This window comes from Arachis hypogaea, chromosome 5 (genome assembly GCF_003086295.3).
Source record: "Arachis hypogaea cultivar Tifrunner chromosome 5, arahy.Tifrunner.gnm2.J5K5, whole genome shotgun sequence".
NCBI lineage: Eukaryota > Viridiplantae > Streptophyta > Magnoliopsida > Fabales > Fabaceae > Arachis > Arachis hypogaea.
Window position 1 is genome coordinate 8,398,754 of NC_092040.1, and position 25,327 is coordinate 8,424,080.

The following is a 25,327-nucleotide window of genomic DNA, read 5'->3' on the forward strand; positions in this document are numbered from 1 at the left end:
TTATTAATATTTATAATCATAATTAATATTTTTTTTAATTAAAAAATACTAATAAGTATCTTTTATAAAATTTTTTATCTTAGTTCTTATATATATTTTTATTTTGGATTCGATAAAATATAAAAATTATTTATTTTTTATTAGCATGTATTGTTAAATATTATTGTGACAGTAAATTATATTTTTATGTTTTATATTATAAAAAAATATACTATAAAATAATATAAATAAATTATTTTAATAACTTTGTTATATGTATTTAAAATATATTCATGAATAAAATATACAAAATATAATTAAAATATATAAAATATAATTGTTTTAATGAATTTATTTAATATGTATGTTATTTATATAATATCATGAGAAAAATAAATAAATTTTAAAATATTCTATTTTTATTATGTATTATAATATATAAAGATTTTTTAGTTATTATAAATATTAGAATATTTTTATATGATAATATGTGAAAAATTAAGAGAAAAAATATTTTAAAAGAGAAAAAAGGTTTAAATGTTTAAAGTTTTGAAAATTTATTTATTTAATTGAAAAGTGATTAGTAATAATATTTTTCTCAATTTAAGAATTGTTACTTATTTTTGAGTTTACTAATTTAATTATTTATTTTCAAATAAAATTATATAATATATAATAATTTTATATCTTTATAATAGTTAACTTTGTTTAAAAAAGGGAGCCAACATTTTTATTAAAATTCTGTCAAACACTTAACTAAGAAAAAAAAAAGAAGTAAACAATTTCATACTATTAAAAACATTATTAATAACTAATTAATAATTATAAATTACAAAATTTGTGGGTTCTATCACTCCTCCAATTTTAATATGAAAAAATATAGGTGAACAATGAAAATATTAAACAATATAAACAATAGATATATTGGATGTTTATTTTATTAGTGTACGAATATTTATTTTAATATTAAAATTTAGAAGATTAATTTGGAGGTATAGTATATTTTTATTTGATTGATAGTTATTTATATTGTTCAATAAAATTATTGTCCTTTTAGCATTTTCCTTTTAAAATAGACACGTTTAACGTCTAAATTACTGTATTCACGGGATGATATCTTTCTCTCTAATAAGCCTTTTTAACGAAAAATAGTCATTATAAAAAGAGAATTTGTGAAGATAGAAGCGCAAAACTGCTGTAATTTGCTTCTCTTTGTAGTATTAGGGTAGGGATGGCGTCGAATTGCAACAAGAGCTTCGCGAATAGTTACTTGCTGCTGATGCCAGAAGAGGCGAGTTTGTTGGACTTGGTTCGGATCCTGTTTTCCCAGAACATAGGTCACCGGAAGTGTTTGGAGAGCCACTCGGGGGAGAAGACAGTGGAAAGAAGCTTCAAGCGTCGATTTCTGATAGTTGCGTCCATCCTGCTTCAGAAGTTGTTGATGGCGGTATCCAAGCCACTTGCATTCTTAGGCTCTTTTATTGAGATGTTCATCAACACCCTTAACCTCAACGGTGGCCTCTTCTCCACTCTACTTAACCTTCTTACTGGTTCGTTAATTATATATTTACTACTTCCAACAACTTTTTATGCATATACTCTTTCTCATCTTTGAATTATCACTTCAAACAATTTAATTTCACTTGATCGCCATTCGTACACGAAAACTTATAATTGAATTATAAAGGTTTAGTGTGACGTGAAAAATATATAAGATCATCAAAAGCACAAAGAAGAGGTAAAAAAAAAAAGTTAGATCTCGCAGTTTAATTTTGTTACTTCCTTTTTTATTGAAGTTATTAGATAATTCTCAAAATTGTGAAATTTTATTTACTTACTCTATGTTGGTCCTAAATAAGAAAAAAAACCTACTATTTTTTAAATGTCCAATATCCATTATAAAAAAAAAGATATATATTTTCGTAGCTGAAAATTTAGATACAGTCGACTTCACGTGAAGTTGATAGATGAGAGCAATTAAATAAAAATATAGTCAAATTAGTCAAATTATCTAACGGTCCTCGGTTATCAACTTCACATGAAGTTAACTACACATGAATAGCCTCTAAAACAATTATTTTATCAAAGTAAATTTTTTTACTTAATTATTGGCTAGTAGACAAAAAAATGTTCATTTTTTTACAGTTGTTAATTGTTTAAAGAAATGCTCAAATGTCTATTGACAGTATCAATCTATAGTTGTGAAAAAAATCTAATATTTTTTTACTATTGATGACAATTATTGACAAAGAGAAAATAATACATGTCCATAAAATTAGCATAAAACAGACTTATTTTAAAATATTCATTGTTGTCAATAATATTTATGAACATATTTATGATAATCTATCCATGATATAATTGTTGATGATTAATAACTATAAATTTAATTTACTAAACAACTATAATATGTATATATACATAAAAAAATTAGTCATTTATGTAAAATATATATTAAAATGAGTTAAATTACATATAGATTTTTGTTTATTAATAAAATAGCTATTTTTAACACGCTTAAAAGATTTATTTTTTCTTATAATCATATTATATATACACTAAAACTTACTATAAAATTAATTATCAGTATAGAATATATATTAAAATATAAAATATATTTTAAAAGTGAGTTAAATAAAATATATATATATATATATATATATATATATATTGGTCATTAATAAAATACATATTTATACATAAATATTTTTTTATATGCACATAATATTTTCATTTTTCTTATAGTGATTCAATTGGATTCAAATATTTGTTGGATGTTTGTTTAAAGGTGAAAAATATATTCTAGAAAATTATATTTTAAAAAATATTATGTTTGGAATGTCATACTCGAGTATTATATAAAAAAACTTGTTGATTTATTACTACAAGTGGTTGAGAATTATTTTATTTTAATATTTTCAAGAATAAATTTTTTAATTTTCAAAATAACAACAATGCTAATAAAAGAAAAAAAAATTATTTGACAATAAATCTAATAATTTTATTTTTTTTATTTTTTATTTCTTTGATATGAGAATATATTAAATATCCAATTTTTTTGGATAAAAAATTTATGTTTTAGATAATAAACTATTTTTAAAAATAAATTAATAATAAAAGTTAAATTTTAAAATTTTACACAAACATATAAATAATACATTTCTATAAATAAATTTTAAAAATAAATTAAAATTATTTGGTACAAACACCACCTTATATTCATATTTTCTTGGAGGAGAAACTAGACAGCATAAAAGACTACAGAGGCTAATGCCGCAATATTTGTAGTTGACTTATTTTGTTTAATAAAAATATTTGATAATTAAAAAAATTTAGTCAAAATCAATCAGAATTTATTTTATTTAATTTTAATTAATTATTAATATTAAATAAAATATATTTTAACTGTTTTTTTTATGAATTAGTATTACAGTTTGCTGAAGGTCGTCGTTTATGTAGTAGGTACAATAATGATTATTTTGCTTAGGTACAACATATCATTTTGCTGAATGCTTTTTTGAGACTCTGTTTTTCCCCTCCACCGACACCAATAATTGTTGTACCTAGTCATGCATAGTGAGCATTTATGAGAACACTGTTCCTAATAGCACAATTTAGCTAGGCTTCGCATCTAACTAACAATATTAGTTAATGCGATTATTAATTCACTTAGTTTAAGGTTTAAAACTTTCGTATAATATTATTGTTTTTCAAATTTTCACGTAATAATATTTAACCTTGAGCATTAGCCAATTTATAATTTATTTAATAATTTTACAACTTATATATTCGGATGAAGCGCTCTAATACCATGTCATGATACTACTCATCCCAACAGCTGATGAAAAAAGATAACATTAATGATTATATTTTTAATACACCATAAACCTCTATTTTACACATTGTACAAATATTCTATTTGCTCCTTATACTTTCTCTAAAAAATAATAAAAAATTAGTTCAAAGCAATCTAATTTTTGTTTATTTGTATTTTTTAATTATTCCTGAAATAATTAAATAATTTTAGATATAATAAATGTGTGATATATATATATATATATAGAATCACATATATTAAATTAAATAAAATAATTTTAAATTATTATTTTTCTAATATTGTAAAAAAAGGTTAGAAAATTGATATTTGTAGTGTAAGAGTTAGCTATTATTAGTTCAAATGTAAGACAAAAAAGATACTGTTTTTTGAAAGAAAGAACTCAACTAACACAAAAAATTGAAGCTTATTACAAACTAAAAAAAATTCAGATTAAAATACTCAACACAAATAAAAGAAAAATATTGATCATCTAATTTTTTTTTATCTAAAAATAATATTCATTTGGACATATTAAGATATAATGGTTCTGATCTCTTTAACATAAATAGGTAAGTTGGTCGTCCCGGATCGGAAATCATCCAAGTTTTTGTCTTTTATTGGAAATTTGGATTATCGCATGAGACTGGGTACTATGAAGCGTGAAGATTGCAGGTATTATGTTTACTTAGCCATGATGGCTTCAAAAGCATCTTACGAGAATGAAGCTTTCCTTGAAGATATTGTCACAAATAAATGGGAGGTATATATATATAAATTAAAGCTTTAATTTATTTAATCATTGAATATATATACTTCAATCAATTCATTTTGTTGTAATTGAATATATTTTGATATATCTTCTCTCTTTTCACTTTTTAGATGGAATATGTGGGATTTTATAACTGCTGGAATGGTAAGAACCAGAAAGATAAATATAGGGTGGAAACTCTGTTAACTTTATGTAAAGTTAATAGTTGAGAGTCGTTAAATAATTTAATAAGTTTGACTAAATTATTATTTTATGTTTCTCAACTATCAACTTCACATAAAGTTAATTATACATAAGTTTTCATCTAAATATATACGTGTGGATGAATTACTAAAAATTGAAGCTTATTATCATGTGTTATGTTAATTAATATATATTTGCATATGTATTGAATTATTGGTAGATTATCAAGGAAAGAGTACAACCCAAGTGTTGATATTTTTGGAGAAACACGAAGATGGTGACACGTATGTGGTGTCATTTAGAGGAACAGAACCATTTGATGCAGACGCATGGAGCACAGACGTGGACCTATCATGGTATGGGATACCTGGTGTTGGAAAAATGCATGCTGGCTTTATGAAAGCCTTAGGGTTGCAAAAGAATGTTGGATGGCCAAAGGAGATTGGAGACGAAGAAGAAAGTGTTGATGATCATCCCCCCTTTGCATATTACCTTATTAGGGACATATTAAGAAAAGTTTTGAGTGAAAATGAGAAAACCAAGTATATTGTGACGGGACATAGTTTGGGTGGAGCACTTGCAATACTTTTTCCTACCATATTGTTTATGCATGATGAGAAATTGTTAATAGAGAGGTTGGAAGGGATCTACACTTTTGGGCAACCGAGAGTTGGAGATGAAGCTTATGCAAATTACATGAAAGCAAAATTCAAAGAGAATTCAATTAGGTATTGCAGGTTTGTGTATTGCAATGACATAGTTCCAAGGTTGCCCTGGGATGATAACAATCTCATGTTCTTCAAGCACTTTGGGGTATGCCTTTACTTCAATAGAGCTTATGAACTTCAGGTACGTATCAATATACAACGAGTTTACAATTTTGGTTCGATGAAATTTTTTGAAAATAGTATTTGTATTTTTTTTAAATATAAATATTTTATGTTGGATTTAATAAATAAAAAAATAATATTATATTACTAGTAAAAATTATTATTTTTGGCCAATCTTAAAAACACTAAGTACTAAATTTAAATTCTAAACTCTAAACACTAAAGTTTAATAGTATAAAAATAACTAAATAAGTATTATTGGCTAAAAATGGGCTAATATTGATAAACAGTGTTAGTCTCTAATATTTTTTATAAAAAAAAGACCATATGTTTATATTTGTAACTTTTAAAAGTCATGATGATTCTGAATGTACCTAAAGTGATATTTTTCGAAACAATTATACTATATATATACTAAAAATCAACTACTAATTCAGTCATTGATATAAAATATATATTAAAATATAAAATATACATTGAAATAATAAACTAAATAGCATATGTATTGATATATAAATACATGATAACTGATATTTTATATGTACATAGCATTTTTGTTTTTTAAATTAGTTTGTTTTTATTAAAACTAAAAATTTTAATATAATTTAAAATATTAATGAATATCTAAATTTATTATTTTAATTTGTTTATATCTGTTAGAGTTTTTTAAATTTTAAATTTTAAAAGTTGTTTTTCTATATTATTTTTTGAATGTGGTCCAGTGGTCCTAGGTCATAAAGTAATGGCCATATTTTCAGAGAAACAAAATGGTTTTGTTATCTAGTGTATGTGTATGTAATTTTTGCCAACTACAAATCGACAAAGTTTAGCTAGCTAGCTATGAAGTGATCAAAAGTGTTAAAGTATCTCCTTATTATTAATTAATGGATGCAGATTGTTGAAGAAGAACCAAATAAAAACTACTTCTCGCCATGGTACATAATACCCATGATATTTAATGCCATTTTGGAAATAATAAGGAGCTTTACAATTGCATACAAACATGGGCCTCGCTATAGAGAAGGATGGTTGTGCTTCTTCTTCAGGTTGATTGGCATCTTGATTCCTGGAGTACCTGCTCACTGTCCTCAGGATTATATTAATTCCACTCTTCTTGGATCAATTGAAAAACACTTCAAAGCAGATTGATCCGTGTGTTATTCTCTATTCTGTAGTTTAAACTTTAAATTAAAGCATACATGTACGTTTAGTGTATCGAATTAATATAATGATTTCACAATAAGCCACACTAAAGTGGTACATAAAAACATTTAATTTATTTGTAACTTTGAACTTTGAAGGGCTTTTCTCTGTTTTCATAAATTTCTTGTATGTCAGTTTATCTATATATCTCTCCATAAATTAAATTTCCATTAGTCAACAAAAAAAAAAAAATTAATTTTCCATTACACTAAAAGAAAACTTGACTTTTGTCACGTGCCAAACAACTGAAAAAAATGTGGCCATAGAAATTGACCACGTTTTTAACCTATTGCCACGATTTATAAAAGATCACGTATTCAGCCGTGGCTAATTATCAATGGCTATAGATAATTGTTATTTTTTTTTAATTTGTTCATTTAGTTTTTTTTCTTTTTTGGCGCTAATTAATAAATCGATTTTTTTTGTTTATCCAAACGGTATCCCCCAACCCGACAGATTAAGGACTAATCTGTCGCAGATCTGAGCTCCATTTAATCAATTTTGTTAAGTAAACAATGTAAACAATAAACTTTAAAATTGGCCCAATACTATTAGACGATTCGTGTGTAAATTAGAGGCTGGAGTGTATTTTTACCTTATTATTTAAATTGTTTATAAATGTCATTGTCTACCTATATTTTCTGTTAATAAATAGATAATTTGAAGAAAATAAATCTTATAGAATGGAACCTTTTTAGTAATTCTTGTAATTTGTAAAAAGAAAGTTTTATCATAATTAATTGATTAAGTTATCAAACGTATGTTAAATTAAGAGTTAGTGTAAATAACAATAACATAATTCATTTTATCCAATAATTATTAAATATGTCATAGAAGTAGACGAGTTATTTACCATTATAAATACCTCAAAATTAAACTCATTTAATGGCGATGATTAAACTAGAAATCATAAACTAATATGGTCAGTTTTTTTAATTTTTTGGTAATGGACTGGATATGGTCATTTTCTCTTTGGACTTAATTTGGGTTAGTTTAATTCAATTATCGGGTTTTGTAGAAGTAGACGAGGGCCCGGCCCAATGTGGGAGCGGACCCGATTTGGACCGGTCCGCAGATCCGAAAAGAGAATAGTGGGCGAGAAATAATGATGGTGGGTGGTGGCATTGGGTGTCAGAAGGGTGCGGAGGGAGAGAAGAGAAAGAGAAGAAAGAATCTTGACCAAAAAAAAAGAAAGAGAAACAGAGAGAGAGAGAGAGGAGGGAGAGAGAAACCGAGCGAGCGAGGTCTCTGAATTAGGGTTCCCAAATTCCCCCGTGTGCAAGGTCAGTGAGCGCCTAATTCACCCAATTTCTTTCAATTTCTTTGTTATCAATTGTTTCTGTTCCTAGGAAAAAAAAAACAGCGAAGCATCTCGAAAACTGAAATTTGATTTGGTAAATATGCTGATGATGATGATGAAGGAAACTGTGTGTGAGAAAGAAGTGTGGCTGTTGTATGCAGGAGGAGGCGAGTGTGAGGGATTTAGAGAGAGAAGAGAGGTGAGAACGCTGAGTGCTCAGCTGAGAGATTCCATTTCACCCCCAACAGGAGAAGGAGTGCCTGGAATTTCTTTTTTATTTTCTTTTCTTGTTCCCCCTCCCTTTTTTTGCTTTCCCCACATTTTGTTAGGCACTTTCCCTCTTTCACTGCCCTACCTTCAAGTCTCTGATGGAGCAGCGAAAGCTTGTGGTGAGTCACGTAAATTCAATTTGTTTCTGTTCAATTCTCTAATCATATGTATTTACAAGTGATTGACAATAATTAAGGTTCTGGCATGTTTTTTGTTGATGAACATTATACTCGGTCAGTTGTTCGCATGTGTAGTTATTTTCCCAAATTCTGTCTTCGTAATTGTTTGCTAGGTTTTGGGTATTCCATGGGACGTGGACACTGAGGGCTTGAGGGAATACATGAGCAAGTACGGTGAATTGGAAGATTGTATTGTTATGAAGGTTAGTCTATCTTTACATTTTTTGTTGAGTGTTGCTATTTCATGTTTAATTCACCATTGGAGAATCCACTTGACATACCATGTCAATTGTAGATTTTTATTAAAATATTATTAGAGTTGTTACTAGTTGGGAGTTAAGTCAGGAATAGCTAGTAGTTAGGAGATGGATATTTACGAGGTTAGTTGAAAATATCTTTATAAATAACTTCAATACATTATCTTCTTATTCTGCTCATTTCCTAGAAATTTAACATGGTATCAGAGCAATGGTATCCTCTTTGAAGAGGATAAGCCATCGGTGAAAAAATCACCACGTTTCTTCTTCAAACCCAAATAATTAGTCCCCATTGTATTCTTCCTCTCTAATAGCAGAATTATCTTCTAAAGTAGCACACAATCCCACTAGTCCTTTCTATATTCATCCCAGTGAAAATCCAACTTCTGTCCTTGTCACTCCTGCCCTTACTGGCAGTAACTATCACTCTTGGTGTCGATCTTTTACTATGGCCATTATCTCCAAAAACAAATATGGCTTTCTCACTGGCTCTATTCCTTCTCCTCTAAATCGATAATCCTCTATTTTTAATATGGGAGCATTGCAATAACCTGGTGTTGTCTTGGTTATTTCATTACCTCTCTATCGAGAGCTGCGCCTTCACGCTGCCTCTCAAAGTTTGTTGTTGTCACTGTCACTTCTTCTTTTTCTCTTCTTCGTCCCTTTTCTCCTTCTTCCTCTATCAAGAACTACCTCCTGTACCTCTTTCCCCTCTCTTTATCCATCTGTTCAGCCCGCTGCCAGCCAGTGTGCTGTCGCGGCGTCCCTACGTCCCCTTTCTTTTTCTCTTCTTTTTCTTCCTACTCCTTTCCATTTCATTTTCATGAGTTCAACGGGTCAAAATCACTGGCATCCGCCACCAAACGTGCCTCCACGCGCTCTCTGAATATTGCGCGCAGCGTCTCCTTCTCTTTCTTCTTTCTCTGCTGCATCACTGCACGCCGCTCACGTCTTCCCCTAACTAGAGTAGAAGCCCTGTTCCTCCTTTCTGTCATGACTAGAATTGCGGCCCACGCTGCACCTCTCTTTTTTCTTTGTTTACTCTGCGTCTAGCGCCACACACCTCTTCCTTTGCGTTACCGCGCCGCACGCCTCTTCCTCAACCATCTCATCGAAACTTATCCAAGTTGGGGATTATTGACATCTTCCATCCACCAACTTGCGAGGACATATTAAAATATTATTAGAGGAGTTAGTAGATGGGAGTTAAGTCAGTAATAGCTAGTAGTTAGTAGATGGATATTTATGAAGTTAGTTGAAATAAATAGCATGACTCTGGTATCATATAAAACAACTTCAACACAACAACTTCAATACATTATCTTATTCTGCTCTTCTCTTAGAAATTTAACAATTTTCACCATTGATTGACAAGGTAGTTTATCCATTAGCTCTTGTTTTTTGGTAAAAAAAAGCTTGTTTATTATGAAATGAAAACATTGCACATGACATGGAGTTACTTTAATCATTTATCCTATACAATTTACGTGAAGTATACTGTGAAACAACTGCCAGAATTAATGCATATGAATGTCTAATTATTTACCACGTCAGTTGTACATGGTTTCTTAATAAATGCATTGTACCACTTAGCTTTACTACTACTGGTTCTCCCTGAATTATTAGCGATCACATCCCTTGAGGTTTCAAGATATATCTCTTAACCCCAAACTCGTGCAAATATTGCACTCTGCCCCCAAAATTACAAAATTGTTGCACTGCACCCTTAGCTACTTTCTTTATTTTAGGAGCGATCAACTGGACGATCTCGTGGATTTGGATATGTTACATTTGCTTCAGTGGATGATGCTAAGGTAACTGCTATCTTTATGTAGATGGTCTTGTGCACACACTATCATGAACTGACTGACTTTCTGGTGGCAGGATGTTCTATCAGGTGAACATGTTCTTGGCAACAGGATGCTGGAAGTCAAAGTGGCCACACCAAAGGTAGTAATCAAATTGTTGTTAGGACATTAAGTGTTCTGATCATTGCTGAGTTATACTATCCTGCTGATTTTGTAATCTTTCATTCTAAAGGAGGAGATGAGAGCTCCACCCAAAAAAGTAACCAGAATATTCGTAGCCAGGATTCCACAATCAGTAACAGAAGCATCTTTTAGAAGGTACATGAGCATGTTGCATCTTCATTAAAGATGTGAAGAATTAAGAGTGTTGTTTTCAATGCTAGCATAGTCTTATAGTTTTATGTTATTTTCTCTTTTGGTGGTTTTGCAGTCATTTTGAGAAATATGGTGATATAACAGATCTGTACATGCCAAAGGTACTCCACTCCCTGGCATTGTCATACGCATAGATGTAATTGTAGTTAATATGTATAAATTGTATGCATGTACGTTGTTGATGCCCAACAGATTTATGGATGATATGATATTATTGTAGTTGTATGAATGATTTACGATTTATTTCCATTTTTCAACAGGATCAAGGATCAAAAATGCATCGTGGAATTGGTTTTATCACCTTTGCAAGTGCAGGTTGGGTTGTGTGCTCTACTCCTCACTATGTGCATATTTTAAGTGAATGGGTTTTATAGTATGCTAGTTTCCTTTTAATGTAACTTGATTGTTATTTAAGAGCTTGATTGACACCTGTTGTACACACCTTCTCAATGCGTACTATATGTGCCTACAGTTGTTGCTCTATTTTGGTTTGTAGACTTTTTGAGTTTAGTGCAAATGATGTATCAGCCACTATAAGGGAGATGTTCTGTCTTGCAGATTCTGTCGAGAGTTTGATGGCAGAAACCCATGAACTGGGAGGTTCTACCGTGGTGGTTGATCGAGCTACACCCAAGGCAAGAATTTTCATTAAAATGTCTAACCTAAAAATGTGTCTGTTTGTATATATTCAGTGCAATAATACTTTTGGATTTAGTTGCATACACGAGTCTTTTGTTTTTCTACCGAAAGGTATTTTATTTGTGTTTTGGTTTTCGTTATAATTTTAGTCAAATAATATTGTATATGCCATTTACAGGATGATGACTTCAAGCCAGTAGGCAGAATGCCACAGGGAGGGTATGGTGCATATAATGCTTATATTTCTGCAGCAACTAGATATGCAGCACTTGGTGCTCCTACTTTGTATGATCATCCAGGCCCAGTCTACGGAAGTAAGCGGGGAATAAAAGCTCTGGTGTTGAATAAAGATGACTATTGTTGCTTCGTACTGATTAGCTTATTCTCTAAATCAGGGGGCGAACCATCTCGTGGAATCGGTAAAAAGATTTTTGTTGGCCGACTTCCCCCAGAGGCAACTTCTGAAGATCTTCATCAATATTTTGGAAGATTTGGCCGTATATTAGATGTTTACGTTCCCAGGGTAAGATATTTAAGAACACACATGAGTTTTCTAAACTGCTTAAATCAACAGTCTTCTTTGATGTAGGATCCTAAGAGATCAGGTCATAGAGGTTTTGGATTTGTTACTTTTGCTGAAGATGGTGTAGCAGATCGTGTCTCACGAAGGCCTCATGAAATTTGTGGACAACAGGTACATTATTTAGTATTTGTTTGTATCTTGGATTGCTCCGTATTTTCATAAGTAGCTGTTGCCTTTCTTTGCAATTGAAATTGAAATATGTATATGTGGTGATAGGAGGGAATATATGTTGATTGAGGTTAACTGCCTGTCTTTTGAATTCCCATTTGTTATTTGATGTTTGAAGCATGCTGTTGTTGAAATAACATTGGAACACTTTAGTATCTAAAGTTGGTACTTTATGAAGAAGAGAATAAGTCATAATTATGCATTTGTGGTTTTGTTCCTATTTATGGAAAGCTATCATAGTGCATCGCAATATACGTTAATTATATCACATGACAACAAATCTGTACCACAGACCTTTATGATACTTTTTATGACATTACATCTTGGATCTTGCTGTGAATGTCAAGCTGAACTCGATGGTAATTGTGTGATTATATACACAGTGGCAGATTTGTACATAATGGTGCACAAATTTGTTCTTCTAGTGTTGTTTGTCTTCCTTGTGATGGTAAAATTGTGAGTATAATTTCTTGGTTTTAAATATGATTGTGCTAGCATCTTGCTCCTGCAGGTAGCATTAGATTCAGCCACACCTGTTGATGATGCAAGTCCGAGTGAGAATTTTATGATGAATGGCGTGGGTTCTTTTGGGGGTTATGGAGGTCCTATGCGAACTTATGGGAGGATGTATGGTAGCCTGGACTTCGACGATGTGAGTATATACACAGTAATGATTTGATTGACCAAGTGAAGAAAATGGAAATTGGAAATTGGATTAATGTGATTTTGCAAGTGCACCTTGCATGCTAAATAAACATGGGCACTATTTAAGTATATATTAAAGTACCATATAGTTGTACGTATTTGGCTTTTGCTTATAATAAATTTTCTTTTGCAGTGGGGTTATGGAATTCCCAGTGGGAGGCCGTCAAGAGCAGATTGGAGGTATAGACCATACTAGGAGAGAGCACAGTTTCATTGGTATCATCGTGGTACGAAATGCTAAAATGGATTGGATCTGTAAACCAGATAATACTATTTCCCCCCATATGTTTTTATTATCATGTATCTTAGTTGTATTGTATTTGATTCATGTCATAAAGATTTGACGTAGTTTATTGCTCAAAGGTCCAACACGATCTTTCCTCTTTTATCTGAGTTTGCAACCAGCTATGTAACAGATGATGAAAAAATGTGTTCCGTGTAGTTTGCAGTGTTGATGCTGATTTCTGATTCACCATAAATAAATGTAGTCTTATGCCTAACCTACCTGTCAAGAAAACCTAGCTTTGATATCAGTCCTCTTTATGCAGTGGAATAGCTTTTTGGTTACGTTCGCAAAATATTTTGAACCGCATGGATGTAGTTCATTTAATTGTAACTAAAGTTTGAGATAAAAGCACTTGTAACGCCAGAAATTATGGAAAAGCATTATCGTTATAAAAGTTGTCAGACTATCACTATAGTGTTATTTTATCTTAGAAACTTGTAACGTTATTTTCAAAGCAAGCTAACTGATTTTATTGAATTTGTTTATTATTTTTAAGAACAAGCAAACTAACTGATGGTTACATGATACACAGTCTCTTAACCACGTGCAGGCCGAATGGCTTAGTATAGTCAATAACTATGTTTATGTGCGTCTACATCAGTGCTCTTAGCCTGACAATGATATAAGGAAAATGGATGAAGGATTTTTAAGTGATGGATATTCTTGGTAAAAAAGAACACAGATGTAAGGATTTATGCTTAGGCTTGAACCAGTGCCAAATATATCAAATCAAATAGCAGCAACAAAATGCAGTATTAACATTTCATATATAAGACGTAATTTTGTGTTCTCTATTGTGTATATTACGAGACAATCTTAATGACAAGAAAGAGTGTGAATGAATATAATTATGGTATCTGTGTACAAAAAATTAATCACCCATAAAAAATACGTGTTGCAATAAGTGGCGGAGCTAGGGGGGCAGCGTAGACCATGCTCCCCACCAAAATCTCAACATCTATACATATATTAAATTACCATTTATTTTTGTTTTTTTTATATTTATAAAACATAATTTTAACATACATTTATCTATTTTTATTTTTTCAAATAATAATTTTATAGATACTAACAAGTTAATTACAATAAGATTTAATGATTTTATTAGTTCTTATAAATTTATTAAATTTTATAATTTAAAAATTTATAATTAGATTTTATATTAAATAAAAATTTATAATTAAATCTTTACTAGTTGTCATCTTTTAGCATAAAATATAAAATATTAGAATATTTACTTTTAGAATATTTCATATATCCAACGCAAAAATAAAATTTTTAAAATTATTATATTTTTTAACAAAAATAGTTTGAGGAGACTTAATTTATAAATTTTAACTAATATAAAAACTTAATTATAAACTTTTATATTATAAGGACCTAAATAAAAATTTAATAAAACTATAAGAACTAATAGAATAATTAAATCACAAAAAAAATCTAAAGTTAAAAATATTATAATTTTTTTTTAGAAAATTGAGAATAGTTATAAAAATTTCCCCCTCTAATATTAAAATTCTGGTTTCGCCGCTGATTGCAATATAAAATAAACTTTGAAAATAAGTTAAATAATGCATCTATACATAATCACTGATTTGGTGATTGATTTTTGGTGTCCCTAATATTTTTGATATGCATATATGGGGTGAATCAGTCATCATAAGTGCTAAAGCATCTGCTTGGAGACCATAACTGAACATATTTTGGTAATGAAAAAACCTTGAGAGGCTTGGAATTCTGCTTCCCCTGTTGTCCTTGTTCTTGTTTTTGAGGCATTGCCTTTGAGCTTCTCATCTTTTCAGCTTTCATCTGCGCCCTTCTCAGCTTGTTTAGAATCTTATCCATTGATGATGATCTCTTCTTTTCCAGTTTCATCTGTATCAAACCTCTTTATCATTAGGGAGAGAAAAGACCTATCTGCATACATTTTGTGAGCCTTCTCTACACAAATTTTATATTGTGTTGAACTAAGGACACACTATGAGAAAGTTCAACTTCAAAGCAACAGATTTTGATGAACTGAAAAACAAAACCTCGAGTTTGCGTATTGCTGCTTCAGCCTTTGCCTTCTGCTGGCTTTCCCATGCAACGATTTTGGCTTCCTCTTTCTGAATCCTGCAATGAAATAGAAGTTCATAGACAGAACAACTAAATTATATGTCTCTAGTTCATTGAATGAAATGAACATAACAATGATGACATACTTGGTTATGTCCATGGTGGACTCTGGAATATCCAAACATGAAGTTTGGATTTCAGTATTACTTTCTTGAAAGGAGTTGAGCTTTGTTGCATGACCTTTAGGCCACCTAATAACAGTGGCCTCACTATCAACCTCAACATCTCTAACCTCTAACTTACCAGAATTTCCATGTGTCTGATCCATGGCTGATATCGGCGATGAATTCGCATCGTCCTCGCTCTCCGGAGGGCTCATCTGGGTACCCTGATCACGTCTTGAGAAAGGTGACATTGTGGGGGTCTCCTCATTCTTAGGGTTCTCATCTGTAAATGAAAGTAACTGAAAACATTTTTAAGTATATGCAGATTCTCAGACATCAATATAAACAAGTGAATAAAACTTGGCAAACAGAAGAGCTTTTTGCAATTATAGCTAAGAGCTGGATCCAACAATATGAAATAAGCAATTTTGATTGGTAACTAGGCTGCCCAAAAACAAGAAGCACATACCTTGAGAATTAGGCGAAGATGGGTCACATAACAATTGATTCCACATCGGAGCCAGAACACCATTATTGTCATTGAGCACAGAACCAGAAGAATATTGTTGCATAACATTGCCGATGTCGAAACGGGGACCAAAATCATTGTCATGTGCATCAAAATGATGAAGAGAGAGAGCATCTGGTGCCAAGACTCCTGTTGTGAAAGGTGAACCAACCATCAAGTTCCTTACAAGCAAGCCTTGGCGCAGTGGAATTGTAGGTGAATAGTTCGAGTAGTAGGATGATGATGATGTTCCTGGAGGCATAATTGGACCACTCTTTGATTTTGGACGCCTTTGAAGTTGTGATTGTGAATATGAATTTCTGTTGTTGTTGTTGTTGTTGTTGTTGTTGCTGCTGCTGCCATATCCTGAAACTGGGCTACAAATCCATCTCTCAGCATCATCCCATTTAGAAGGCATTGTTCTTCTTCCACTGTTGAATGATGTCAAACCAGAATGCCTTCTGATTCTGCTTGTTTGATTCAACACTACTCTCTCTGAATTCCATCCCTTTTGGCTCCCAATGCTTCTTTCACTATGATTTTGCATATCTGGGCTTAGAAATGAGCCCAGTTTCATGGAGGAACTAGAGCTATTATTACTACTCTTCATGAGAAAAACTAGGGTCAGTTCTTCACTTTCCCTGAAGCTTCATGTTTTTGTTGTTGCCAAGCTCTTAAAGAAGAACCGAGGTAGTACAAATTTGGAATAGGGATTGAGTGAACATGTTTTTGCCTTTTTGGCTCATCAACTACTACTTCATGTACAACTATTTTTACTTGGGGGGGTGTTGAAAACAATGTTTGCTTATATCTAGGCCAAAAAGAGAGTCTAATGGATTTTGACCACTCATGACTCCATCACTCGGTAAGGTTAGTCCATTTCACAACAAAACAAAGCAACAGGGGACCTGAATTGAACTGAATGGGAAGAAGCCAAGAAAGTTTGATAGAGAGAGATGCTACTGCTGATTTTGTTGCTTAATGTTAGTTAATGTGACAGGCCAATATTATTGTGATTGTAGAGCGGTGTATGTGAACACTGAACAGGACTAACCATGATAATAATCTGATATGAGATTCAACTAATAATAATCAAATAATAAAATTTTAAAATAATTAGAGTATCCATATTGCAAGATTATGTAAAATGCTTGATAATGATGGGTAGAAGAAGTATTAGGATAAGTTGAGAGTTGAGAGGATTGGATGCACATAACACATAAGTCCAATAATACCAATGAATGAAGCCACTTTGTTAAGATAACATTGCGTTGGAACATTGGGTGTGGAACAAGAAGCAGAACAAGACAAGAAACATTAGCTGTCACCTCTCAGGCATGCTTCATCATGTCCTCTTCCTATTCCCCAACTGATTTAACTCCCCAAGCTAGTAACATGCAGTGGGCCGTACTCTAAAATGTGGTAAACTTTTGCATCTGAAGGTGGTAATTATTATTATTATTATTTTAAATGGTAAAGATTAGAAACTAGATGACCTTTTCCAATCTATAAATTATATGTTATCTCAATTCACAAACGTCTTCTGTTCTGACTTAACATATATTCATGTATATATAATAAGCTTTTAAGACATGATCATTGCAAAAGCGTAATAAGATCTGTGATAAGGCCAACAATTCACATGGGAGGCTTAGTTTAATTGAAAGAACAAAGTTTGGAGTGATGGGGCCATAAATCCACTGTACGTTTCACATTTTCACCTCTCTTTCTATGGCCCCATTTTTTTTGGGGGGGGGGGGGGGTACTATATTACTATGGACAAAAATATCATCTGTCCTTTCATCTTCACAGCCACTGAACCAAATTTCAAATTTCATTAGCTTCTTTCTGGTTGATTTCTTTGCAAATTAAAATAGTATTATTACATTAGCTATAAGTAATTTCATTCATTTGCAAAGGTTAGAGAGAAAGTTCTCGGGAATTCAAGAATTTCACAGCTTTCACTCACAAAGCGGTTAAATAATCTTAATCACTGCTCTTTCAGTGTTTTTTAAATTTTAACCTGAATCGAATCAATGAAGGAGAGTTGACTTTGTGACACGTGGTCAACGTGCAAAGATTTTCGGGCCCACCCAAACTCCAAATAGGCCTGTCAATCAATTCAAGTTCTGGATGACAAATGAAGTAAGGCCCAAATTGAGAGAGCCCACAAAATTTATAAAACTGTGGTTAGGCTTCACTTCACTTTTCATTGAATCAATCATTTCAGACCAAAACCTAAAAGTCTTAATAGCCCAAAAGCTTTTGGTCAATATGAAATGAAATGACAAATGAGTGATCATAATAAAAAAAAAAGTTGAGTTTTATGTGTTGTAAAATAAATAAAAGATATATAAAGATGTATAAATAGAAGACTCTATTATTAATATAATTTGCTCAATAATATTTATATATATATAATAATATTATATGTTGTATTGTGTATATATATACAAAGATAAGAAAAAGAATTAAAAATAAAGAGAGAGAGAATTGCATTTGTTTATTGTTACTATCTCAATATAATAAAGATGGTTAATATTGCTATTAATATTATATGTAAAGAGTAATAGAAAATAAAATTTAAAATACTTATAAAATAAAAGAAGAGAAAGAATTGTAATAGTAATATAAGGAGAAGGGTATTTGATTGCAACATAAAAGAGAATCGATTTCTTATTATTTGGTTGTGTGTAGTAAGAGAAAAGAAAATAAGTGCTTTATAGTAAGAAAGAGAGAGAGGGAATATATTAGTTATATTATTGCTGTGTGTGTTTTTATTCAGAGGCTTGAGCCTCTATTTATAGGTGTACAAGATGACATTTTTCAAACTATAATAAATAGAGTCATCCTTGATAAACTAAGTTACTTTAGAAATGAGCATCCACATATGATCTTTATCACAATATTATGGTGCTTTTTACTATGGTGTTTTTTACTATCTATTAATTATGTTAAGTCTATATAATAAATAAATAATACATATATTTATTATAAATATATAATATCTAATTTAATGTATATATAATATTTTTATTAAAATATTTTAATGTTTGAAATATTTTATTAAAAAAATAATTTAAAAATTAAAAATAAAACAAAATAATTTTTTTTAATAAAAATATAAAAACTTTAGGATGAAATTAGGAGTTAAGCCTAAATTACTAAACAACATAAAAGTTATATTTGTTAGAGAATTAATGGAGTATTTAATATTTATATAATGTGTATAATATGCTATTTATTTGGTTTAATATGAGTTAAAAAATGAACATCCAGATAAAATACTATTAATTTCTCAAACACAATACATTTATACTATCAGAATAATCATCCAGTACTAAAAATAATAAACATATGATATCCTATACTATCATACTATCACTCCTCCTTGCCGCTACTGACAATGCTGTGGCACGAGAGTTCGACCGGCCTTTGCAAATAGTGTTGGTTCGTCATCGCCGACCGTCCTCCGCAGCTAACTTCAACCACAGTCTTCTCTATTGCAGCTCTGCCTCCGCCTTGGCCAAGTTAGTTAGGTTCAATCAGCCACCACAATCCACAAGTGAGAGCTGAGAGGACCCACATTGTTTCAAACCAAACAATGAATGCATGCTATCAAAATTTGATTTGATAAAGAAGGAAAAAAAACTATTTATGTATCAAATATTTTTATATTTGTATAAAAATTACGATTATTACTGATTAATTACATTTCAAATTATTGTTTATGACTCTTACAAACCGAAAGCAATTTATTGACAATTTGTACACGACGAATTAGTTGCACAACCAATGAAAGTTTTCCTGTAAATTTCAATGCTTTTAGTATAAAGAAATAGAGAAGTAGTTGGTATCAATTCGAATACAAACAAAAAGACAAGTGTTAGTCACTATTAAATATAAAAATATAAGGAAGATAAGAATGGTGACAAACAAGAGATTACATACGAAAGTAGTAATTCAAGGAAGCGGTGTGTGTGTGCGGCTGGGGTGCATCTTCAAATCGGGTAGGAGATATTGAAATCCATATGGATGAATCTTATAACACGAGAGGGCCTCGCACTGGAGTAGGAGTAAAAATATCTATACCAAAATAAATATTATTGAGTATTGTTAATTATACTAAGAATATGATAGCGATATAAAAATTAAAAAAAATTAATAAATATTTTTATTTTTAAAATATTGTTTATTATATATAATTTATAAAAAAATATCTTTTATTTTTAAAATTTAAATTTAAAATATCTTAATTAAATTATAAATAATTTATCATTCTAACTATTTTTATTTTTATTTATTTTTATACATATTTAATAATAAAAAGAGTAAATTAGTTGGTATTAGTGCTTATTGATATACTAATATTTATAATTTGAAATTAGAATTATATATAAATACCAACCAAAAAAATTTAAACCTGTATATAAAAAGTACGTTTATATAAAATAATAGAAACTTAATTTATAATAATTTTTATCTTTTTTTTAATAATTAAATTTTTATATATTTTTTAATTTAATTTTAATAAACCGTCAGATTAAATATTTTATGTATTTATTTAATTTTATATTGTAATTAAAAAAATAACTTTTTACATTCATCACGTAAATAATTATTTACAAGAACAAATATAATTAAATGATTATATAAAAAAATATATTTTAATATATCAAAATTAACTTTTATACTTTTAAACAATTATTCTATTACTTATTATAATTTTCAAATATTAATTATCTTTTATTAAATTCAAAAGTTTATTTGTTATAATATTTATGACAAAATATTTTTTAATCCAAAATAGTTATTACAAATAAAATTATTTAAGAGATAAAATTAAAAATATTAATTAATAAGTAGATATTATTTTTTATTTCAGCTAATTTTTGAAAAAAAATATTAATAATTTTACTTATATTTAAAAAATTGAGATTTAGTTTGATAATTAATTAATTAATTAATTTTAAAAATCATATTAACACTGTTTATTAATTTTTTATTGAGTTAATTTATTAATTATTTTTAATTTTTATATTAAATCAAATTAAATAAAATAAATATTATTTATATATTAAATTTAATAAAAAATATTTTTAACATAAATTTTAAAACAAAATTTTATAAATTTTTGTTTGCAAAAAATATAATTATATTAAAAACAAATATATATATATATATTTGTATTTGTATAGAATTATCTTCCTATAAATAGGAGACTAGTGGTTGATTTGGTGCTCGACAAGTGGTGGATCTATTCACCCGACACGTGTTGAGTCATATGATAAAGAAAAAAATAATATTTACTAACAAATTTCAACAAAAAATAAAAGACAAGGATTCAGTAAAGGTCTTCATTTTTCTCTTTTTGTACTCTCTTTCCATCTGTATCATATAAAATCCCATCTGAAAGAAGAATTACATGCACAAATCATTCTCACAAGTAAACAAAAAAAAGAAGGGAAAATGTCTCAAACCTTTGATTACCTGGCTGATTTAAATGCAAGAAAACTGCAATGGAATTTCAAAGTATATGTAATACGTGTGTGGGAACTCCCTAACAGATATAATGAAGGAGAAGTTGGCACCATTGAAGTGATTATTGAAGATAGTCAGGTAAATATATTTACTCTATTCAAAAGTTTCAAAATTTTGCGTGATATAAGCAAGTTCTAAATATATTCAAATAACTGCAGGGCACAAGGTTGCAAGTCTCGATCCCTAAATCCCTAGTGAGCAAGTGGCGGGGTGTCTTGGTTCAGTTTCAAATGTACATTATGACCAACTTCATTGTTGTTGACAACCAAAAGGGTAACATATCAAGGGGAAAGTATTTATTATTCTTCAGTCATAGGACAATCGTCAGTCATGTTGAGAATCCCAATTTTCCGCTAAATGCTTTTCGATTTAGAACCATCCGTGAGTTACTAAATGCTGAGAAGATCGATGACTCTGCATTGTTTGGTAAGTTGGTTTTATTAAATAGTTGTTCAACTTCTTTCATATTCAAATGCAATGCCTAGCTATGGTTCTCTCAAATGTGTGTACTGTTTATTTTTTTTTTTTTAGACATGATTGGTGAAGTAGTTGGTAAAGAAGATCCAAAAGAGTTGATCACCAGCAAAAGAAAGGAGACTAAACGACTGACTGTTATCTTGGAGGACCTAGAGTATGTACATTCAACACTATAACAACTATATTTCTGTGCGTATGTAGAAATTTCTATTTTCAAAGAGTTAATGTGATGTCTTTTATATTTATAATGTTTCAGAAACAATAGGATTGGGTGCACTATATTTGGTGAAATGGTTGACCAGCTACTTCGTCACATGCAAGATGGAAGGGTTGAGCCACTAATAGTTGTGGTCCAGTATTTTAAGGCAACCAGATGGAATGGCAAGACATCTGTCCAAAGCCATTTTGACATTTCACAGCTGCACATAGACTCCAACCTTAAAGATGTTGCTGAATTTAGGAGCAGGTTAGTTGAGTCTATCTTATATAATCACTAAAGTGGCTTGCTTTTATACTTTGTATGAAAAATACTGTGGTCTATATGTATATTTGTTGATGAAGTTGATGATCCTTTTGAACCAATGTGTAGGCTGCTTGGCGGTGAACCATCATCCTCTGTGAGGATTAGTCAAGTTCCATCAAAAACAGCTTGGTCAGGGGTTGAGGAGCTTAAACAAGGTGCTGTGTTAGTGAAAACAATTGAAGAAGTCCTTATCCAACATGAGGTAATCACAACTATGTTTTTTCAAATTTTTGTTGCCCAATGTCTATTTAGATTGGTTGTTGATGCAAAAATACTTGACATTTTAATATGGCTTAATAGGAAGGTCCAACTTGGATTGCTGCAAGTATTGTTGCGATTAATGTTACGAAGGATGATTGGTTCTATAAATCATGTAGAAAATGTCCAAAGAAAGTAGAAACTCCTATTGAAAACAGATATGAATGTGGGAAGTGTGGCCATACACATGGATCTGCAGCCCTAAGGTTCTTTTGTATAATATTTGTATGAAACTTTTTAAATAAATACATGTTCATTTGTATTTTGTTTGTATTATAGGTTCAAAGTCGAGGTGATGGTTTTTGATGGAACCGGTAGCATCCGATTGCTACTATGGGACAAGGAAACAAGTATGCTATGTGGGAAGAGAGCTGAACAGATTATGGAGGACGATGTAAGCACCTATTGTTATTCTTAAGAATTGCTATCTATAAGCTATATAGCAAGAGTGAAGTGTTTTATTTGTGTACAGGTTATAGTGGGAGATGAATATCCCAAAACACTTGATAACATGATGGAAAAAAGAGTCATTTTCAAGATAAATATCAAAGAAGCCAACATTAATCAATTTGATCATGTGTACACGGTTATGAAAATCTGTGATGATGAGGATATCATTGACAAAAATCTTCCCAAAGAGTTGTCTACTAATCTTCCGAGTAATGTCAGTGTAAGTTCTTTAAACAATTTAGTGCTACCGATAAGCGTATATTCTTATACATGGTCAATTCACTGTAACATCTAAGCAGACCAATTCATTCCCTAAACACAGGAAGATGGCTGCAACAACTATTTGGAAATTTCAGAAAATGTGGCTAATCTTAAAACTGATTGTGATACTGAGTCTTCTATGGTATGTTCAAAATATCTATTTTCTTTTATATTGTTACAAACAAGTGCAGATTTCTTGACAGCTTTTAAGATGAATTGTTTAACCTGATAGTTTTCTGTTATTTATGTGTTATAGGATGTTGTGGAGGAGTGCATCTCATCCCTCAAGTACAAAACACCATCCAAAAATATTACCAATGGATTGAAGAATTCTCCTCTAAGTCTGAATGAAGATGAGGAAGAAGGCCAGCTATCAACCAACAGGTTCAGTAGGAAGATGGGAAAGAGACAGAAATGTGTTAACCTTGATGCAGATATATGAGTAATTGAAAATTTGATTTATATTTTGAGTAGTAAAAGAAACTCTATTGCAGTCACCTAATTATGTGTTTGTAATTGTATGACTTTCTTATTATCTTTTTATCATGTAAGACTTGGTTAGTCAGGTGGCATTCAATTTATGATGAACTTACCTAATTATGTGTTTTGTAATTGTATGACTTTCTTATTATCTTTTTATCATGTAAGACTTGGTTAGTCAGGTGGCATTCAATTTATGATGAACTTACCTTAGAAACTTGATTGATTCCTAATTTTATTTCTAAATACTTTGCTTTGTTTTGACATGGTCAGTAAGTATCTGTATATACACCTTAAAAGAATTGTTTTTAGTAAGAATTCTTCTGAATGAATTTAATCATCTAATGTATACTATGGCTAATTTCGGTATGTACACCAACTAAAATTGTTTCACATGGTTAGAAATAAACTATGTACACATCAGAGTAAAAAGAAATATGCATTCACTATGAAATTTTGATATGGCCCGTACAACTACTTAGATAATAGTGTGAAATATGTATGAAATGCTAGATGTATTTTACACGTGATATTAGAACAAAAAGTAGATAAGGATAAAAAAATCATTTAAATACAATTACATTCTTATCTTATAACACTAATAGAATTTAATTTAATAGAAAAGATGGTCAGGTAGAATATAAAGCAATATCCAGCTGAAATACATAAACTATCTATTTATGATGGACTATGTTACGCAAATTTTTATAGGTGAAAGGATACATATAATTCAGTTTCATATTAAATTTCTAACTTATATGTATCTTTACTAAAGTGGGTTCACTAAATATGGTTTGAGTTGTACCCAAGTGATTAAATATGTTTTTTGTTTAATAGATAAATTAAATGAAATAAATATGCCATAAATTGGAACATAGTGAAATGTGACCTTTATGAACTTATTTGTTAGGGATATTGACAAATAATTAATCTGATTTAAGCTATTTAATATACTAACTTTGGCAATAGAGGTAAAATTTTTGAAATGAGAACTATCTATATGTTAAATTTAACCCAATTTCAAAACAATGAATATAAATATTTAAAATGTAACTATCAGAGTTTTATTATCAATGAAGAAATTCGTTGGTCACATGATCAATTTTAATTTATAGTATAAGAGATATTACGTAAAGTATAGACCTTAAAGCTTTTTCTGAAATATAGCCACAGTATACAATAAAAAAAGCTAACTTTATTTCAAGTAATCCCTGTGTACATTACGTGAAAAAGAAAGGTCAAAACATGTAAAAACA

The 25,327-nt window shown here is 30.1% G+C and overlaps 4 protein-coding genes across 6 annotated transcripts; 3 read left to right on the plus strand and 1 right to left on the minus strand.

Annotated features, from left to right (window-relative positions):
• Nucleotides 1-999: 999 nt before the first annotated feature.
• LOC112800580 (triacylglycerol lipase OBL1) lies at nucleotides 1,000-6,901 on the plus strand. The gene is made up of 5 exons (XM_025842908.3): nucleotides 1,000-1,529; nucleotides 4,366-4,556; nucleotides 4,676-4,709; nucleotides 4,969-5,597; nucleotides 6,473-6,901. Exons 1-5 carry the CDS (start codon nucleotides 1,211-1,213, stop codon nucleotides 6,725-6,727), a joined length of 1,428 nt encoding a protein of 475 aa, XP_025698693.1. The 5' UTR covers nucleotides 1,000-1,210; the 3' UTR covers nucleotides 6,728-6,901.
• A 982-nt stretch (nucleotides 6,902-7,883) lies between these two features.
• LOC112800581 (heterogeneous nuclear ribonucleoprotein 1) lies at nucleotides 7,884-13,565 on the plus strand. Of its 3 annotated transcripts, none has more exons than XM_025842913.3 (14): nucleotides 7,891-8,064; nucleotides 8,243-8,470; nucleotides 8,644-8,733; nucleotides 10,536-10,601; nucleotides 10,672-10,737; nucleotides 10,828-10,913; nucleotides 11,026-11,071; nucleotides 11,231-11,285; nucleotides 11,529-11,605; nucleotides 11,788-11,923; nucleotides 12,005-12,132; nucleotides 12,199-12,303; nucleotides 12,872-13,012; nucleotides 13,199-13,565. In XM_025842913.3, the coding sequence occupies exons 2-14, from the start codon at nucleotides 8,450-8,452 to the stop codon at nucleotides 13,259-13,261; spliced, it is 1,080 nt and encodes a 359-aa protein (XP_025698698.1). In that variant the 5' UTR covers nucleotides 7,891-8,064; nucleotides 8,243-8,449; the 3' UTR covers nucleotides 13,262-13,565. The 3 variants fall into 3 exon arrangements, with proteins under 3 accessions (XP_025698694.1, XP_025698698.1, XP_025698697.1); XM_025842912.3 differs by having other exon boundaries at nucleotides 7,895-8,064; nucleotides 8,203-8,470; XM_025842909.3 differs by having other exon boundaries at nucleotides 7,884-8,470.
• A 1,317-nt stretch (nucleotides 13,566-14,882) lies between these two features.
• Nucleotides 14,883-17,225, minus strand: LOC112800582 (uncharacterized). The gene is made up of 4 exons (XM_025842914.3): nucleotides 16,043-17,225; nucleotides 15,556-15,856; nucleotides 15,385-15,466; nucleotides 14,883-15,226 (listed from the first exon to the last, which is right to left on the minus strand). Exons 1-4 carry the CDS (start codon nucleotides 16,689-16,691, stop codon nucleotides 15,002-15,004), a joined length of 1,257 nt encoding a protein of 418 aa, XP_025698699.1. The 5' UTR covers nucleotides 16,692-17,225; the 3' UTR covers nucleotides 14,883-15,001.
• Nucleotides 17,226-23,417: 6,192 nt separating this feature from the next.
• LOC140184551 (uncharacterized) lies at nucleotides 23,418-24,084 on the plus strand. Its single transcript, XM_072236512.1, has 3 exons — nucleotides 23,418-23,550; nucleotides 23,653-23,733; nucleotides 23,848-24,084. The coding sequence occupies exons 1-3, from the start codon at nucleotides 23,470-23,472 to the stop codon at nucleotides 24,031-24,033; spliced, it is 348 nt and encodes a 115-aa protein (XP_072092613.1). The 5' UTR covers nucleotides 23,418-23,469; the 3' UTR covers nucleotides 24,034-24,084.
• Nucleotides 24,085-25,327: the final 1,243 nt, after the last annotated feature.

Excerpts from the sequence above, each read along its gene's own strand:
- LOC112800580 (XM_025842908.3), top strand. The coding sequence starts at position 1,211 with ATGGCGTCGAATTGCAACAAGAGCTTCGCGAATAGTTACTTGCTGCTG. Across the intron at positions 1,530-4,365 it reads TCTACTTAACCTTCTTACTG|GTAAGTTGGTCGTCCCGGAT; the intron begins GTTCGTTAATTA and ends TAACATAAATAG. Across the intron at positions 4,557-4,675 it reads TTGTCACAAATAAATGGGAG|ATGGAATATGTGGGATTTTA; the intron begins GTATATATATAT and ends TTCACTTTTTAG.
- LOC112800581 (XM_025842909.3), top strand. The coding sequence starts at position 8,450 with ATGGAGCAGCGAAAGCTTGTG. Across the intron at positions 12,133-12,198 it reads TAGATGTTTACGTTCCCAGG|GATCCTAAGAGATCAGGTCA; the intron begins GTAAGATATTTA and ends TCTTTGATGTAG. Across the intron at positions 13,013-13,198 it reads GTAGCCTGGACTTCGACGAT|TGGGGTTATGGAATTCCCAG; the intron begins GTGAGTATATAC and ends TTTCTTTTGCAG.
- LOC112800582 (XM_025842914.3), bottom strand. The coding sequence starts at position 16,691 with ATGAAGAGTAGTAATAATAGCTCTAGTTCCTCCATGAAACTGGGCTCA. Across the intron at positions 15,857-16,042 it reads ATCTTCGCCTAATTCTCAAG|ATGAGAACCCTAAGAATGAG; the intron begins GTATGTGCTTCT and ends TTTCATTTACAG. Across the intron at positions 15,467-15,555 it reads TCCACCATGGACATAACCAA|GATTCAGAAAGAGGAAGCCA; the intron begins GTATGTCATCAT and ends ATTTCATTGCAG.
- LOC140184551 (XM_072236512.1), top strand. The coding sequence starts at position 23,470 with ATGAAAATCTGTGATGATGAGGATATCATTGACAAAAATCTTCCCAAA. Across the intron at positions 23,551-23,652 it reads ATCTTCCGAGTAATGTCAGT|GAAGATGGCTGCAACAACTA; the intron begins GTAAGTTCTTTA and ends CCCTAAACACAG. Across the intron at positions 23,734-23,847 it reads GTGATACTGAGTCTTCTATG|GATGTTGTGGAGGAGTGCAT; the intron begins GTATGTTCAAAA and ends TATGTGTTATAG.